The sequence below is a fragment of the Cydia fagiglandana genome, chromosome 7 (genome assembly GCF_963556715.1).
Source record: "Cydia fagiglandana chromosome 7, ilCydFagi1.1, whole genome shotgun sequence".
Taxonomy (NCBI): domain Eukaryota; kingdom Metazoa; phylum Arthropoda; class Insecta; order Lepidoptera; family Tortricidae; genus Cydia; species Cydia fagiglandana.
Genome location: NC_085938.1, coordinates 17,500,608 through 17,518,190, shown reverse-complemented (window position 1 = coordinate 17,518,190; position 17,583 = coordinate 17,500,608). Strand labels below are relative to the sequence as shown.

Genomic DNA, 17,583 nt, shown 5'->3' with positions numbered 1-17,583 from the left:
GGCAAAGAGCGGCTCCCTCGCACTGCAGTCGTTGTTACTCTGAAAAACGTAGTAAAAAAACTGAATACAAATGAGTAGTTTAGGTCAACCTAGTTCCACGTGCGGTGCTTTAAATGCTGGTCCTTCGTTTTGTGGGAGATATGAGCGATACGATTGTAAAAATGCTATTTCGGGCTACGACCTAGCACGAAAAGCTTTACTTTTGGCGTTTTAGACTTTAAAAAAATACTCACTTTATTTCAACTTCAGTGTAACTCATGTATTTGTTGTTAAATGCCTTAAGGCTTCTTGCATTCTTAATAAGTATGTTAGTAAAAAGAAGCGTGATGCATGTCTCCACAGCTTTTCACGACAAATAGGTATATAATATATCATTACGTTTTTTTATTGTATACGCATAAAGTTTTAAAAACAGACTTGACAGACACTTAAAACAACTAACAAAATTAACATTAATCATTAAAAAAAACAAGTGCAGTGATATACACGTATCAGTTTTCCGCTGCTACTGTACCAAACAAAATCATATAATATAACCTCTCGCAAAATAATTTACTCATCATAAACATTCATCAAACCTACACTCTCAAATAGCCGATCAAAACCGTTGAAAACAATTTGGTTACCGCCATATTCCGGATGAACCGTGCTCGCGGCTCTAATATTCCGTGTGGCGTCGCCGTTGAAAACGCCGTGAATAATATATGGTGGTGGATGCACGCCCGGATCAGGGACGGATGTAAGCGCGCCGACGACGGACTGACACAGTTGTACTTTTATGAAGTTTTTTGCCAATAGTTGTAGTGTTTTGCGTTTCAGTTATTTTTTGTGAAGGCTCTGTTGTTATATTGCTAGTAATATTACTCGTTTTAGTTAGCATTATAGTTCGTTTTTTTAGCATTAGAAAGAACTTGCAAGAAGGTAAGCGATCTTGACGTGTCGTTTAAGTGCAAAACGCTTTTTAAAATCAGTAACTATTACTTAGGAAAGCTTAAGGATATAAATGATCGTATTAGATTCATAATTGTTACATATTTGTCATAACTTATTTTACAAAATGTGTTTTTTAATGAAAAAAGATATCAAGATTGTTTACCTTATTTCGAATGCTAAAAAAACGAACTATAGTTTAGGGACGGTAAGAAGCAGTTATTTTACAATGCATGTCTTCTTCTTCTTAGTCGGTTCCTCAAGGCTGAGGGTCGTGACCATCAGGAGTGCAGTTCTTCACCACCGCTCTCCAAACCCCCCTGTCTTGGGCCAGCTGTATTGACCCCTGGATGTTGACGCCCGTAGCGTCGCGTATGGCATCAGACCACCGAGTTGGAGCCCTGCCTCTACTCCTTCTCCCTTCGACGCACCCAACCAGAACGAGCTTTTCAAAGCTGGACGGGTCTTGGCGGGCCACATGGCCAAAGAAGGTCAACATTCTCTGGAAGCATGTAGTTGAAAGCCGGGTGGTAATATGTAGCTCTTCGAGAATAGACGCGTTGGTGCGGCGTACAATGCATGTAGCCTCCCTCAAAATTGATATTCTTAACCATTAAACCACCGCACCTACTTTTATAACCCCCCCACAGCAAAACCTACTAATGACCGATCCAAATAGTTGAAAACAATTAGTTACTTACCTTCAAATTCCGCATGAACCGTGCTACTGGCTCTAATATTCCGTATTCCGTGTGGCGTCGCCATTGAAAACCCTGTGAATTGTAATATACTAGATGACCCGGCGAACTTCGTGTCACCTACCCATCTATTTTATTGCACTTTCTTAATTTTTCTTTCATAAGATCCTTGTCCTTACAATAACAAACACAACACAAAAAGAATCGGCGAAATTGGTCCAGCCGGTCATGCGTGATGCCGTGACCAAGGGAAATAAGGATTCATTTTTAAGCGACTTCCAAATCTCAAAAGGAGGAGGTTATCAATTCGGTTGTATGTTTTTTTTATTGTTTGTTACTCCATATCTCCGTCATTGCTGGACCGATTTTGAAAATTCTTTTTTTGATTGTACATATGTATGTATACAGATTGTTATACTTATATTATATAAATAGAGGTGGATGCACACCCGGATCAGACATGACGGATGGATTGGATAGACTATTCACTTATCCGTTACTAATATAGAATTCTATACAATCGTAATGCCAAGTTCAGAGAATGTCTAATTCTGGCGAAATTGGTCCTCGAAGGTAAAACCGAAACACAAAAATTAGAAACATAAATAGAAACGGAGAGTAAAAACGCATCATACGCTCACGAGAAACGTAAAAAGAGATTACGAGTTTATTCTCAACAAAGAAGTTCGGATTGGATTACCTTTATAATCAAAATACAACAAAACATCCGCGGGCTTGCCGGTTATTAATTTAGGAAGGTTTATTAACAAAAAAGACAGTTTTAGCTTAAGGTGACGTGATTAGTGTCGTGGAAAATACATTTTAGGGAGGGAAATGATTGTACTAAAAATTTTAAAATAATGAATGTAGACTATTCTGTTTCTATGATACCTAACCGTTTTGAAATTGCAATACTAAAATAAATATACCTACCTACATAACTTTAATCTAATTATATGATTTAATTCACTCTTGCGACATGTTTCGGAGAGCCTAAGTCTCCATTTTTAAGCACTAATGACGCGCGCCTGTTGTGCGCTAAACTACTAACGCTACTTAGAAAACTTTTGTATTTTGTCCCTTCTTACAAACACAAATAGCAAGGAGATGCCGCCAGCATCCTTGGTACAATGCCTCAAGGGCCTATTTAAGATTTAAGCTAGTTATTAATTTCTTGTAGTAATACCTATCTTGTTTCTAAATAAATTATTATTATTTAAAATAGTAAAATTACAGACTCCCATGACTAAATACGCCATTAATCACCCGTCGGTAAACAATTGTTTTATTTTCAAATATAGTCACTATGGTAATTATGCTTGATAAAACAAACGATTCGCCTTAACGTGAATCCGAAAGGATACAAAGTTTTAATCGAAACGTCGAGCTCGTGTCCCCCAGGAGTTCTTGTTGATATAAATTAATTACGTACTATTTACTAGTTTAATGACGAGCCGTTAATGATGCTAATGATAACAGGAGGATTCATTAATTTGGGCAAATTATTAATTGCCGCGGAAATAGACAGCTTTAAACACATGAAGGATTTTGCCTCGTGCCGTATATCAAAGATAATTTAGTGTAGAGGCGGATTTTCAAAGTAATTTTTGTAGCCACTGTGAATTTACTGCCATTTTTCGTCCACCTGCCAAAACCTTTAGAACGCCATTGGACTTTGATCTTGTTCTGATATGTGTTTTTGTTGAATGTCAAGAAGTGTCGCCATCTACACGAGCATAGGCCAAAGGTACGGTGCCATCTTTTGCTAATCCTACAAAAATTACTTTGACAATCCGCCTCTATATCAAATTATCTTTGCATAATATATTATTTGTTTAATGCTTGTTTTAATAATTGTATTTTACTCGTAACATTTGAATTACTGTACTTATTTTCAATTTACTTCTTCAAAGCCAATTCCTTAATTTTTTCCTGTATATTAAGAATATTTATATTGTATAATATATAATTTAACTATCCCTACTATATATGTAATATATAAATGCGAAAGTAACTTTGTGTATTTGTCTGTTTGTTACCTCTTCACTCTTAAACCGCTGAACCGAATTCAATGAAATTGGGAATTGAGATTCGAAGCCCGATGAAGGACATAGGGTAGTGTTTATCAATTATTATCATCATTCCACGCAGACGAAGTCGCGGGCAGATGCTAGTATGTAATATATTACATTGACTTCGTCTGCGTGTTGGTATACCAACAAGTTAAGAAACATTAAATGTTAATTAAATTAAAAGGCAGGCGTGGATCACTCCGCGATTTCGTCGCGTAGCTACCAGCATGCGGCCCACACCAATTATGGTGTCTAGTATAAATTATAGTAGGGTAATTCGCCAGTAACTTAGTTACTAAACCCTAGGGCGGCCAGTTACTAAACCCTAGTTGCCGCGCACCGCTACGGGACGGACGCCTGCTCGCGCTGGCGCCACCTTGCAGTCATATCTGTCGTGTTAGCGAGTGAACCTTCCGTACCTATTATTTATTCTGTGGTTAAAGGCTTATACAACAAAGATGATACCTCACCTCCGACCATCAGCCAGCATAGTTCGCAACTCCATTAATTACATTAATGAATGATAACACAACTTGCCGGCTTCTGAATAGTTGAGCGGTTTTGATCTATGGCTACGTCAGCCTTTGGTCACGGCTGAGGTAGTGGAGTTCTTGGTACTTTTGTGATCGTATTTGAGTCGTTTATTCAAATAAACATCAATTTGTCGTCATTAGATAACTTTTCAGAAGCAGTGGTGGCCGAGTGGATATGACGTCTGACTTTCAATCCGGAGGTCGCGGGTTCAAATCCTGGCTCGTACCAATGAGTTTTTCGGAACTTATGTGCGAAATATCATTTGATATTTACCATTAGCTTTTCGGTGAAGGAAAACATAGTGAGGAAACCTGCATACATCTGCGAAGAAATTCATGGGTGTATGTGAAGTCCCCAATCCGCATTGGGCTAGCGTGGGGACTATAGCCCAAGCCCTCTCGCGCATGAGAGGAGGCCTGTGCTCAGCAGTGGGACGTAAATAGGCTGAAATGATGATGATGATGAGATAACTTTTTAAACTGCCTTAAATGTTTGTTTTATTTCGTTTCCGGCCGAAACCGGATTTTTGCCGATACCGAAACGGAAGCAGGCGTGGCTCACTCCGCGATTTCGTCGCATTGCTACAGGTAGCTAAAAGTACATCCGTTCGACCCCAATTTTGGGGTTTGCTATAAGCCGCGCGTGGCGCTGTCGCCACCTAGGCCATATCTGTGCTGATCGTGACAGACGCGTTTTGTTAGAGAGTGAGTCTTCTGTATTACTATTATTTATTCTGTGATGGAAGGTTATCTTTGCTCTAGTTTCGGCCGAAAGTGAAACTTCTGTCGTACACTACCGAAAGTACAGGTTCGGCAGCGCGGCCGAAAGTTTCGGCAGTTTTTAGCCGAAACGACATCATTTGTCATGAAAATGTAAGCTCGAATCGGACTAATGAAATATTCTTGTATATAATTCAATTAACAACTCGAATAAGTTTTCATAAATTAACGATAGCCCACAAAAAATATTCCATTGGAGTTTTTTAACCAACATGTTTTTACTAAATGTTGTTTCAACCCGGCGTTTTTCCATTTCAGATGTATATTTACAAACGTAAAGTAAACCAAAAGTTTTCGATGCAACACGCTGCTTTCATTCTTAATTAAAACTACACATGAAAACTAAATACCTGTTTTTGTTTGAAGAAAATACGATGGCCCTTAGGGGCGAAAACTTCTATACCGTTAATAGTCTAATAGCGGAAGCAGTTATAAAGTTGACCCAAAAATTTTTTATTAAGCTATGAGCTTCATCACATATGTTCCTTGAGTAATTCTAAGCATTTCAAGCCTGGGAGGCAATAAGAAATGTGTGTCTACTCGGATTTGTAATGGATTCAAACTTTCAACCCCTTTTTAACCCTGTTAGGGGATGAATTTTACAAAACGCTGAAATTACTTTTCCTGTCTTTTAATAATATCCCCAAATACAAAGATTCAAGTCCCGCGTTCGAAAATTTTTTTGATATCCATACAAACTTTCAACTCCTTTTTCACCACCTTAGGGGATGAATTTTCAAAAACGCTGAAATTAGTTTTCTTGTATTTTAATAATATATCGTTTTACGAAGTTTCAAATTCCTAGCTTAAAATAAAACTTGAACCCCATACAAACTTTCATCCCCTTTTTAAACCCCTTAGGGGTTGAATTTCTCAAAATCGCTTCTTATCTCTTGTACACTTTATAAATGTAATCTAGTGTGCAAATTTCAACTTTCTATCTTTTGTAGTTTCGGCTCCGCGTAGCAAAAATCTCCAACCAAATTTTTCACCTTTTTACGTTTTTCTTGTAAAATTACTATGAAATTGAAAAAACAAATATCAGCAATGAATTCTACGTCTTTGGTTTATACGAAAATGATACCAAACTTGCCCTAGTACCCACCAGGATCAGAGTAGATTTTTTTTAAAGATGACGGATGGCGGCCGTCTTTGTATCCCACCCTCCCCCCCACTTCAGGCTAGAAATGCTTAGAATTACTCAAATATCAGATGTGATGAAGCTCATAGCTTAATAAAAAATTTTTGGGTCATGTATGGCAGCGTTTCATAACTGACTCCAGTATAAGAGGGCAATTCGTACGCACCTAGACTGACATTAAAATGATGTCATTCGGATAGCGTGCATTTCGCTCGTACTTGTTAAGGTGATATTCGGATGCCGCCAACTGCAGCTACATTACTTTTGTGACATTGCTGCGGCGGCGCTGATATCGCCGGTATATTTCCTTATAAAGTATATTTTCTTAATAAAATATGTGACCAATTTTATCCAGGAAATAAAAATAAAATAAGTGACCAATTTTATCCAGGAAATTAAGACAAAAACAGCGGTTGCAATAGCGAGGCCTAAAGTATACCATTCGAACTTCACTTTTACGGCTCTGCCACGTCATTGCGTGACTTGCGACGGCGGTAGCGATAACCATAGGTTGGAGCGAGACACAGCGATCAGACCTTTCGTTCCCACTTACGGTTGTCGCTGCCGCCGTCGCCAGTCGCCTAATGTCGTGGCATAGCGCAGCGAGTCCACCGGGATGGTCAATAAAGTTAAGAGTAGCTTGTACTAGTTGTACTACCCATCGTCTACCTCGCGTTATCCCGCCATTTTTGCCACGGCTCATGGGAGCCTGGGGTCCGCTTGACAACTAATCCCAAGAATTCCCCATCTGACCTTCCAACCCAGAGCGAAAACTAGGCCTTATTAGGATTACTGTTAAATTTACTACCTGTATGGTTATGGTCAAAATAGCCCAAAGGGTCCTGCTCGGTCAAGCTTGCATTTCGGTTGCATTCGAAGCATTTGGATCGACGGTAGCCAGTGACCTTGAATACCCAGACGAATGCACACGATTCGTACCTAACGACTTCCTATTGTATAGCCTGAAGAAATAGAGTTCAAATTCGTATGAAGCAGACATGACTCATGGAAATACCTACATATATATCTATTTTTTTAAATTGAAACGCTTCAAACTCGGCTATATCCAATAGTCAGATTTTGCGATTTGGGTATTAAGACAAGGTAATAGAGTGTATGTGTATAGGTAACAGATGGGATAGCGCTTAACAGTTGGAAAACTTAAACAAACACGATTTAAAAACGTATTTTTTCTGAAACGTTTTTGATCCGGTTTTTGAGTAAACATGCATCATCGGGCGATCTTTAACTGTAAAAACTTTCTTGTTTATTCCTGGTTTGCTTTGAGTACATGTTTTGAGCCTTGATTGCATGCTATGTGATATGAATGGCGTAAATGAAAGCCGAAGCAAAAACTGTTTGATGAGCTAAATATCAATTTTCTAACAAGCCGATTCGAACATACACTGTTATCAGAATGACATCCAACTGACGTCATTCAATAACAGTTTTGAATGATTCACGGTTAGTTTCCCTAGACTTATATCGACCGGGATATAAAACCGTGATTACCTTTTGTATTGTATTCGAGCTCCCGATATTTCGACGCAGTTACATGCATCTTGTTGACGGCGGTGGTTGGTGGTTGGTTGGTCTGGAGCTCGAAAACAATACAAAAGGTAATCACGGTTCATAATCCAGTCTAGTGATGTCATTCAGTTTACGTGCATTTCGCTCGGACTTGTCCGTACACATATTGGCGCGGACGAGAGATACGATAACTAAATAATATGATTCAAATATCATTCTGTACGTATATGATGGTCTTTCTTGTCTACGTGACAGCGTGATAAAACGGTGTCCGTCACTTTCTATCCCACGGTGTTAAAAAGTGACAATTATTTTATCACGTGGATAAAGATGGATAAAGCCATCCATAATACGCTGGCTGACGTCGGTACGTTCGAATTGGCATATAAGTTATTCTTTTCCGCATGAGTATCCGATTAATTCAGTATTTTTAGAAGCTCCTTCATATTTGCATAATTATTTTTCTGCAAATCTGAGAATTTGAAAGATACTTTCACGAAAAAGAAACGTCTGTTGTTGCGTCCACGTCCGCGTAGAAGAAATTTGAATTAAGGAAGAATTTTGCAAAATTCATCCCTGTATTTACAGGGATCCCTGTATTTACATTTGTAAAAGTTCAAAAAATCTTCCTTCAGAGATCTACATCATTTAAAAAATGTTATTCAAATGTCGAGGTCCTAATTTCTACTTTTAAGCTGTTCGTTGTCCGTCGGTATCTAATTAACGGAACTATCACTACGACTTATAAAACAAAGTCCCCCGCCGCGTCTGTCTGTTTGTGTGTTTGTATGTTTGTTCGCTATAAACTCAAAAACAACTGAACGGATTTGGGCGTTTTCAGAAATAAATATCGAAAACCCGATTCTCACAGATCCCGGTGTTTTTGGGTTCTTTCAACTCAGAATCACTAGCATATTCAATTCTGATGATAAAATAAAGTGTTCCAAAAATTTGTATGAAAATTGTACATTCCACTACGTCACGCACATACAAGTGAAAAAATTTTTCGTACTAAAACGTGACGTAATGGAATGGACATTTTGGGACATCTTTTTTTAATGGTGGGATGGGGAATGCTGTCGATTCTGATTGTGAGTAGAATGAGCCCAAGAACGTCCAGATGTGAAAGAATCAGGTTTTCAATATTTATTTCTGAAAACGCCCTTTTTTGCGGTTTTCACCTATGAATCGAGTGATTCTTGAGGAAGGTTTAGCTATTTTGTTAACCCGTACGAAGCCGGGGCGGGTCGCTAGTTACATTATATACCTAACTATATAATATATAACATAAATACATACTATCCATATTGTTTCAGGTTGGCGCAACTATGATGTCCTGTCCTCTCCCGCTGCCGCTACTGCCGGCCCTGCATCCCCAGCCTGCGCTCGCCTCAGACTTCCCTATTCACATTGGAATAAAGGTGATTATCGCTCAGCACAACATTAATGTGCTCTCACATTGGCTGTTATAAAATGTTATATATAACATCGTGTGACAGGAACAGCGTGATAGTATTGATAGTGTTTTATTATGTTGTCCCTGTCACACGATGTTATAACATTTTCTAACAGCATTGTTTCTAATGCGCTTTTCTCGGAGACCGTTTAAAATAGACAGGTACAGTGGCGTTCAAAAGTGCATGGATTGATGTCGACCGTAATGCCTTAATATTACGGTTGAAACATCTACATGCATTTATGAACGCCAGTGTTCTTTACTAAAATTTGGAACACTTATCTTATAGCAACTATTTACTACATTAATACAAAACAATTTTTTTTTATATTAGTCAAAATAATTGTATTATAACGTTTTATTTATTTTTGACTTTGTTCTGTTTATTGACACAACAAAAACAAGTAGGTACTTATGTAAAACATACTAAAAACACTAAAATTAAAAGCTTATAATTAAAAAAAATGGCTTAAGTCGTAGTCGCTCGGCTGGCCCAGTTATTTTTTTTTTATTATGTCTCGTATTTTCATTACTGATTACGCCGCTGTCATCGTGTTTTATGAATTCATAAAAGTTTATGCTAGACTTTTACACTGCTCTTCGATAATTTTCTTTCATAAAAAAACTATAAAACGGTCGTAAAACTATTTCATGACTGAATTTTAGAAAATTGAAAGGCTCTATTTTTAAATTACGAGAAAGAGGAGACTTTTTTGTTTTTATATTCATTGTGGTGTTTTTAATCTCCAAACTTATCTCTTATAAACCGTTTAAAACGTCAAAAAAGGAAGTATCTGAACGTCATACGTTACGAAATATATATTAAGACGGAGGGGTTATTCAGTACTCGCGTCTTTTTATTAAGAAGGGGTGAGAAAAACACCACTCACTATGTTCAAAAACGTTTTTCATTTTTAAGATTTCTCAGTCAGATTGATACCGAAAGAATGAAGGTTACGTTTGTCATTATTTCTACTGAACACTTATGGCGTTATTCATAATCGCATTACAAGCTTGAAATAAGTGATAATCTCTTGTATTTATCTGTCATTTGGACTTATGTATTTGTAAGAAAGTGATAAAACATAGTTTAACTAATTCGGGCTCGTAAAGTTTTATGAATAAGGGGGTAAAAAAGTTTTTTCAATTATACCATTTCAAATACACAATAAACAATAACGAATATCTTTGAACCAGTTGTACAGAGTGCATATGCCAATTCAAATATAATATTATCTTTTTCTTCTTCTTCATCCTATTTAGCGTTTTCCCGGCCTAGCGCCAGGGTCCTCTTTCCTGCGCAATCTTCGGCATCCTCAGGTGTGAGATTGTTCTCTTCCATGTCCGTTGTCACAACCCGCCGCTGCGGCGCCAGCGCTTCTTTCAAATGTAATATTATATATATACAAAAAAAACAAAACATACTTTTCCATTGAAACAGACAAATGCAAGCGATTAAAAACACAATATGCCCAAAGACAAGTAAACAATCTTTTCATCTCCGTTAACGAGAAGCGACGTCGCCGACAAAAAACGGGCAAATATTAGTGCGGTAACATTAAATAACAGGCATTATCTCCGTACAATATAAACGTCGCAACCTGCGCCGTTGTACATAATACCCGCCTAGTTGTAGTGAGCCGAAAGCTCGACCCGCGGCCCACGATAACGTATAACTATTACGGATCTTAAGGTTACGGTACACTGGCTGGTTTTAGAAGCTCGCCCGATGGTTGGAATAAATGGCCTGGGCACAATAAGCGCTCGTCTGGTAATGGCCGTCCATCCGTCATGCTAGGGGTGCCACCTAAATATACCTATTTATTTTAAATAATGATGGACAATTTTTAAAATCAAACCCGATTTGAAAAAAGTTTTCGTAAATAAATTATCTCGAATTAAAATCATTTTCTTTTAAAGTTCCAAACACAGACTGCTGGATTCGAACTTTAAGATACGTCAATTAATAGATCTAGAAACGATATGGATTAGATATGTCAGTGTCAAATGTGACGTTTGTTCAAACAAATACGTCACATTTGACACTGACACATCTAATCCATATCGTTTCTAGTTGACGTATCTTAAAGTTAGAATCGGGCCGAGAGTCGTGTAAAAATATTTTTGTTTTAAATTTAGTTCTGATTCATGGTACTCAACAGGTGTACTAGTATAGAAAGTTTGACAGTAATTTTTACGACGACATGATGCATTTTTCATATTGAAACATTTATCTTTGTCATGTTGGTGTGATAAAAGATGATTTTCGAATGTCAATTGCAGCTTTCTAAAGGTAACAGTCCATTTCCAACGACAGACAACGACTGAATCTGTCAATTTCCTTGATAAAATGAGTGAGTGAATACTTGAATAGAGTGCATCTGAACATGCATCGGCTGCCGGCTGACAGCAGTGACCTAGTTACTGTTTATTTTGTTCACCAACTGTGGTTTGTCCCACCCAGCCTTGGTCAATAAATTAATTATGACATGCGGTTGCGCCAACCCTAAGCGCTACGACCGCATCTAAACGCTATTTTCACAATCGATATTTGTATTTATTTTGCAATAATTATTAGGCTCTAAACCTAATTCACGCTAAATTACATGTTGTAGAATGACAATATATTTTACATGACACTGTAATTCATTTTTGTAAATATATAGTTCTAAAATATGATGATGATATCCTGTTATCCCTCACCAGGGACATAGGGCTTTCAGAAGGGATTTCCATTTTTCGCGGCGGTTTTAAAATATAGTAGATATGTACAAAATGCATAAGATGGGATCCTTTTAATTTACCGAAACTTTTTTGACAAAATTTCGTTTCCCACCCAAATTTTACCAACTGTACGTTTGTCAACTCAATCTTTCCCATATAAACGTTTGACAAACTTAAAATCCGACAAATGATCATTTAATTTCCCAAACTGTTACTTTACAACTTTTATAAGACCAACTGTTTTTTTCCCAAATGTTTTACTTAAGATATTTTTGAACAAAATAATTTTGTCCAGTGATTTATTTGACAAAAATAAATTTCAGCGAACATTTATATCGCTCAAATTTATTTTTGTCAAATAAATCACTGGACAAAATTATTTTGTCCAAAAATATCTTTACTTAAAAAATGTTAGTCAAATAAATGTATTGCAAAACCACTACTTGACAAATTATGTCTATCCAAAACATTATGTAATAAAAAAGTTAGAGTTCGTGTTGAGATATTTTTAAGCACCTCGGCCGTTCCGATATATTTGATGGCGACCGACTGTAAGATTAGTGTTGATTGCGGATGTGTCATATATTGAGATAACCGTATTTGGGCCCGATTCGGATTTTGAAATAGACATCTATTAGACATCTTTTAGACATCACCAAGATACGATAACGATATGTTTAAGATCTAATCTGTCAAATTTGACATTTGCGCGATTCTGGAGATACTCTTGAACGATTTCCACAGAATATAGGCTTAGAGATCTAATTCACATCTAATATATCTTACTCTATCTAACGTAAAAGTGACATTGGTTGCCCGAATTGCGCTGCAAAAGAGAACTAGTTGATATCTAAACTATAACGTATCTAGAATGGATCTAGTACCTATCGTCTCTTGTGAATATCTTGAAGTTCGAATACAGCAGTTTGTTTCTAATAGGTTTAAGGTTAGACCTTAATATACCATATTTCCACGTCAGCTCCAACCGTCGCCCGCGGGTATTCTGTATCCAAATTATTTAAAGGTTAAAGGATACATTACACGCCAAAAGTTAAACGAGGTACAAAATAATTAAGCTGTTATTAAAATTTCCTGGTTATTTTACGTGAAGCAACTAGCGGAGGGAGATTTCCAACGTTACCCACCTACGTTGTAATTGTGAGGTTTTTATTGAGTATGAGATGATTTTAATTAATTTATGCGAAATCTGTAGTACCTACTCCATTAACTCACGGTGAAAATACGTAAAATCGTTGTAATAAGTTCATTTAAAGAACTTTAACATTAATTTCATTGGCGATTTTTTAATATAATAATTTGATAAGATTACGAAATCATTTCTTTCAAGGATCAGAAATCTAGATTAGACTTAGATAGAAAATCCACAACATTTATGTGGTAAAATGAGAACATTTTTCTATGACATGAAATACAACAATATTCTAGTACCACTAGAATATTGTTGTATTAGTAAATTATAAATAGATATAAAATATAAATTTATTACAGCTTGAAATTGTATAACAACAATAATAAAGTTCTTCAGTCTCAAAGTTTTCAATTAGGTACCTAATGCCTAACGGCGCGAATCGAAAAGTGAATTAGTGATTAACTAGATACGATATAGTAAAGATATGTGACGTCCCACGGATAAAGGTACCTTATGGCGGTTGGCGCTTACGATTATTAACGTCGCTCCAATATTATTGCGGCGCTATGCGACGTAAGCGCCAGCCGCCATAAGGTACCATTTGCCGTGGAACGTCACATATCTTTACTATTTCATATCTAGTGCATCTCTTATTCATTTCCCGAATCGAGCCGTAAAGGCCCAAAACCCAATAACTAGTTTGATAAACGAAATCTCCGGTTAAGTAGTAATTTTCACCAATTTATGTAAACGGAGAGGTAAATATTTATTTTAGTACTAAAATTATTTAAGCAAGTATTGTATATTAAATTACGAGTAATTAAATTCCACACAGGCTCAAACTTTTGAATAACGCCTAAAAATCTGGAAATCCCTTTTCCAGAAACGAAACCTGTTGTTAAATTGTCAAATTCGCCAGTTTTATGTAAGCGCAGATTTAATAACACTCATTAAGTACAGTCGACCTGCAATAATATTATGTTAGTCTTCGAAGGCTGCAAAAATATGTGACACGCTCTTATGGGCTCTACAAATAAGATCGTGTCAGATATTTTTGCGGCCTTCGTTGTTTAACACATTATTGCAGGTGATTGTACTAAAAATATTAGAACAAACATGGATAACATTATTAACAAATTTCCCAATACGTTCAACTTTTCAATAACGCCTAAAAACTCTAAAAACCGACACCATAACCGAAAGTTAAGTACCTAGTCAAATTCCCTAATTTTATGTAAGCGCAGACTTAAAAATAAAGTAATTTGACAACTCCCTGCCCTTTTTGCTCCTCATTCTATGTTTTAAGTCTAAAGTCGTTTAGTCGCAAGTACGGAAAAAAATAATTTAATCCACTTCGGCCCTCCCCGTCGAGTTTCAGGCAACTTAAATTGCGAATATATCAAAGCTAAATAATATTAAGTAAGCAAAAGAATATAAGGTAACTTTGAGAGCCGAGACTCTGGATTAAGCTGGGTTTACATTGAATAAAAATGAATGATAAAGTTATTTTTATTTTTTATCCATGATAGCGAATGAAAATGACAGCCAAAGGTGCTTTTTAATCATTTACAATATCTGGGACACCGAGCTCAGAAAACATATAAAAACTCAAAAATGCGCGTTTTCCCAGAGATAAGACCTAACTAGATTGATTTATCGCCCCCGAAAACCCCCATATTATTATAGCAAATTTTATTGAAATCGTTAGAGCCGTTTCCGAGATCCCGAAATATATAAATAAACAAGACAATTCTTTCTTTCTAATTTAATTATTATTTACTTTTTTTTTTTTCTTTGATCAATCTCAAGGGTTGAGATTGTCGATTGGATTTACGCACAAAATAATACAGAATAACAACACAAACAATTTATAAATATTTATTCCAGTATTTTTATTTGTTTATTTTCTATATAGTATATCAGGTTGTTACTTGTTTGTGATGTCTTACATGTCTCGGTTTAGCCCGATGGTTCACTGGTAAAGAATGCCATTAGGCATTCCGCCATTTGTACATTATTTTTGTACTAAGTTTAAATAAATAAATACAAAAGTAGATCCACCCAGGTACCCCCAGTGTGCCCTTTACCTAAGAATTTACCTCCGTCCATAGAAACGACGTCACAGTATCAATATTTGAGATGAACTTTTACCCAATTGCCTTTGCAAGTTAAACCGTCTTAATTTCTAAGTATTGATTCGTATACCAAGTTTAATTGGTTCCCAGTTTTGAGGCGTTTGCCTCATTTATCAGAAACGTTTCAAATTGAAGTTCAATTCGAAGCTACAGAATCGCAATTTACAATTTTACCGGGTCGGTCGCGAATTTATTTTCTAGTTTTATTTCTGACGTTTTGTCGCAGGTTACAATGCCCATGTGTGGTGGTGGTCTTTTTAATATGACTGTGATCAAAACGCAAAAAAAATATTGTAGGTATTAAAATCGCAACTTTAAAATGAAGTGAAGCTATTGAGGTTCACATACTATTTAGGCAAAGATTATTTGGAATCAGAAATCTTAATTTGTTTTCCATATTTATATATCAGTAGGGAAGAAGGATACAGCCCGCATGATGGTAAACGGTTAAGAAGTCTACGAACGTTTGCAATTTCAGAGGTGTCACATGCGCGTTGCCGATACTTCAAAACTACACTTCGTATTTGAAGAGCCTCATGCGCTCGCGCTTATTACAGCGCTCGATGCAGTCATGTCAAAGTATTATGGCAATAACAAATCAATATACCTAATATTTAAAACCTTTGCGTTTTGAACACTGTGAACACATGATAACTCACATTTATATAGACGGGTCTATCGTGAATTTATTTTATTACCTTTATTTACCGACGTTTCGACACAGGTTTCACTGGTCGTGGTCGCGGCTAACTGATCTCCCATCTCCCAGCCAAATGTCAAAACAGAGATTTGTGCAACTACCCAACGAAAATGAAACGAGACTTCTGTAAATAAAGGTAATAAAATAAATCCGCGATAGACCCGACTATAGATGTGAGTTAATAACAAATCAAGTTGAGAATTCGAATCTCGAAAAGGCCTCTTTAAAATTGTGGAGGTTGTAATGCTGTTTAAGTGATTAAACTTTTCAAGTGTTTGCGTTAATTATTGTTCTGATCTATGTTTCTTTTGCTTTTGTTTGAAAGGATTTTGTATGGGACATTTTCAATCTACAAAGAAATTCGGAAAAGAAAGAAGAAACCTGTACAAAGAATTCGGAAGTATCTGTGATGTTTCCAAATTCTGAACCGACATTGAGTGCGTGTAAAGTATGTAATATTTAAAACTTTCGCGTTTTGGACACATTAACTAACATTTTATACACGGGTCTATCGCGAATATCCCAAATTCGCGATAGACCCGTCTATAAATGTGAGTTAATACGTGTATACTATATTCTAAACACAAATAATCTAAACAATTGTGAGAGCCTGTGCCCAGTAGGTGGGACTTATACGAGTATGTATAAAATCATATTGTGTTGATTTTTTATTTAAATCAATAGTGTTCTCAAAAATGAAAATACTTAAAATCATTAAACTGACACTGGGGGGTTGCGAACTGCATCGCAACCATAATGTGATTTTCTAGAGTTTAGATTAAAATATACTTTTATAATATGTATGCTATTTATGTAGGTATGAAATAAAGATTTTCATTCATTCATTCATTCATTAACTTCTTATCCACAGTGTTTCCCACATAGTCGTAATATATTTTCCTCAGTCTGTCTCTTTTCTTAGTCTGCCTCTTCTGATTATACGAGATGCATATAATTTAATATCCATTATTATAATGCGCCATAACTTTTCAATTTTACTACCATCAAACTGAGATCGTAGCAAACCTGTTTGGTTAAGTCCGATAATGCTAATCGCTCCAGTGCAGAAAGTTTAAACATGTGTGGTAAACTAAACCTGCATTATACTAAAAACTGTGAGGCCGATTCTGTTTAACAATTTGATATCTTATTTTGATACAATGTTTATACCTCTCACGTCGAATTGTAATAACTGATTTTTTTTATTAGCCTGCTTTGGTGTCCCACTGCTGGGCAAAGGCCTCTCTTTGTTTTCTCCACTCATCAGCATTTTCCCAACATTTGGGGTAGAATGCGTCCAAGTCGTCCCGCCATCTCCTTTTCGTTACGTAACTGATATGATACCAATATTGTTCAAATATCAGATATCAATCAAATATCAGAATATCAGATTGATGTCGGGTGCACGTTTGAACTCGCCTGTACAGCTAGGTACCATCAGCCGTAAAAGTGCATGGCGAATTTGTCAATGAATTCATTCATAATTATTCCATGCAATTTCGCCGCTCACTGTACCTCACTGTGTCGTATGATGGTCATTGGTCCCTATGACAGTTCATTTTTATATGGAGTGACTGTCGCGTAAAATATGTCTAGACATTTTTGGAAATTTAGTACATTAATTTATTTAGCACTGGAACATTTTTTAATAAAAATTAGTATAAACATATTTTTTCAATTATTTTTTTATTTAAGGCCAACCAAAACAGACTTGAAGAAACTGTCAAATCAAAG

General features: G+C 36.3%; 1 protein-coding gene across 3 annotated transcripts in view; it reads left to right on the top strand.

Moving 5' to 3' along the window:
- Window positions 1-17,583, top strand: part of LOC134666050 (polypyrimidine tract-binding protein 2) — a 652,404-nt gene that overhangs the window by 317,123 nt on the left and 317,698 nt on the right. For all 3 annotated transcript variants that reach the window (XM_063523157.1, XM_063523162.1, XM_063523161.1), the window contains one exon: window positions 9,001-9,105. In XM_063523157.1, coding sequence (XP_063379227.1) covers window positions 9,013-9,105 — 93 coding nt within the window. In that variant the 5' untranslated portion in view covers window positions 9,001-9,012. Of the gene's footprint in view, window positions 1-9,000; window positions 9,106-17,583 lie in introns of those variants that run through there.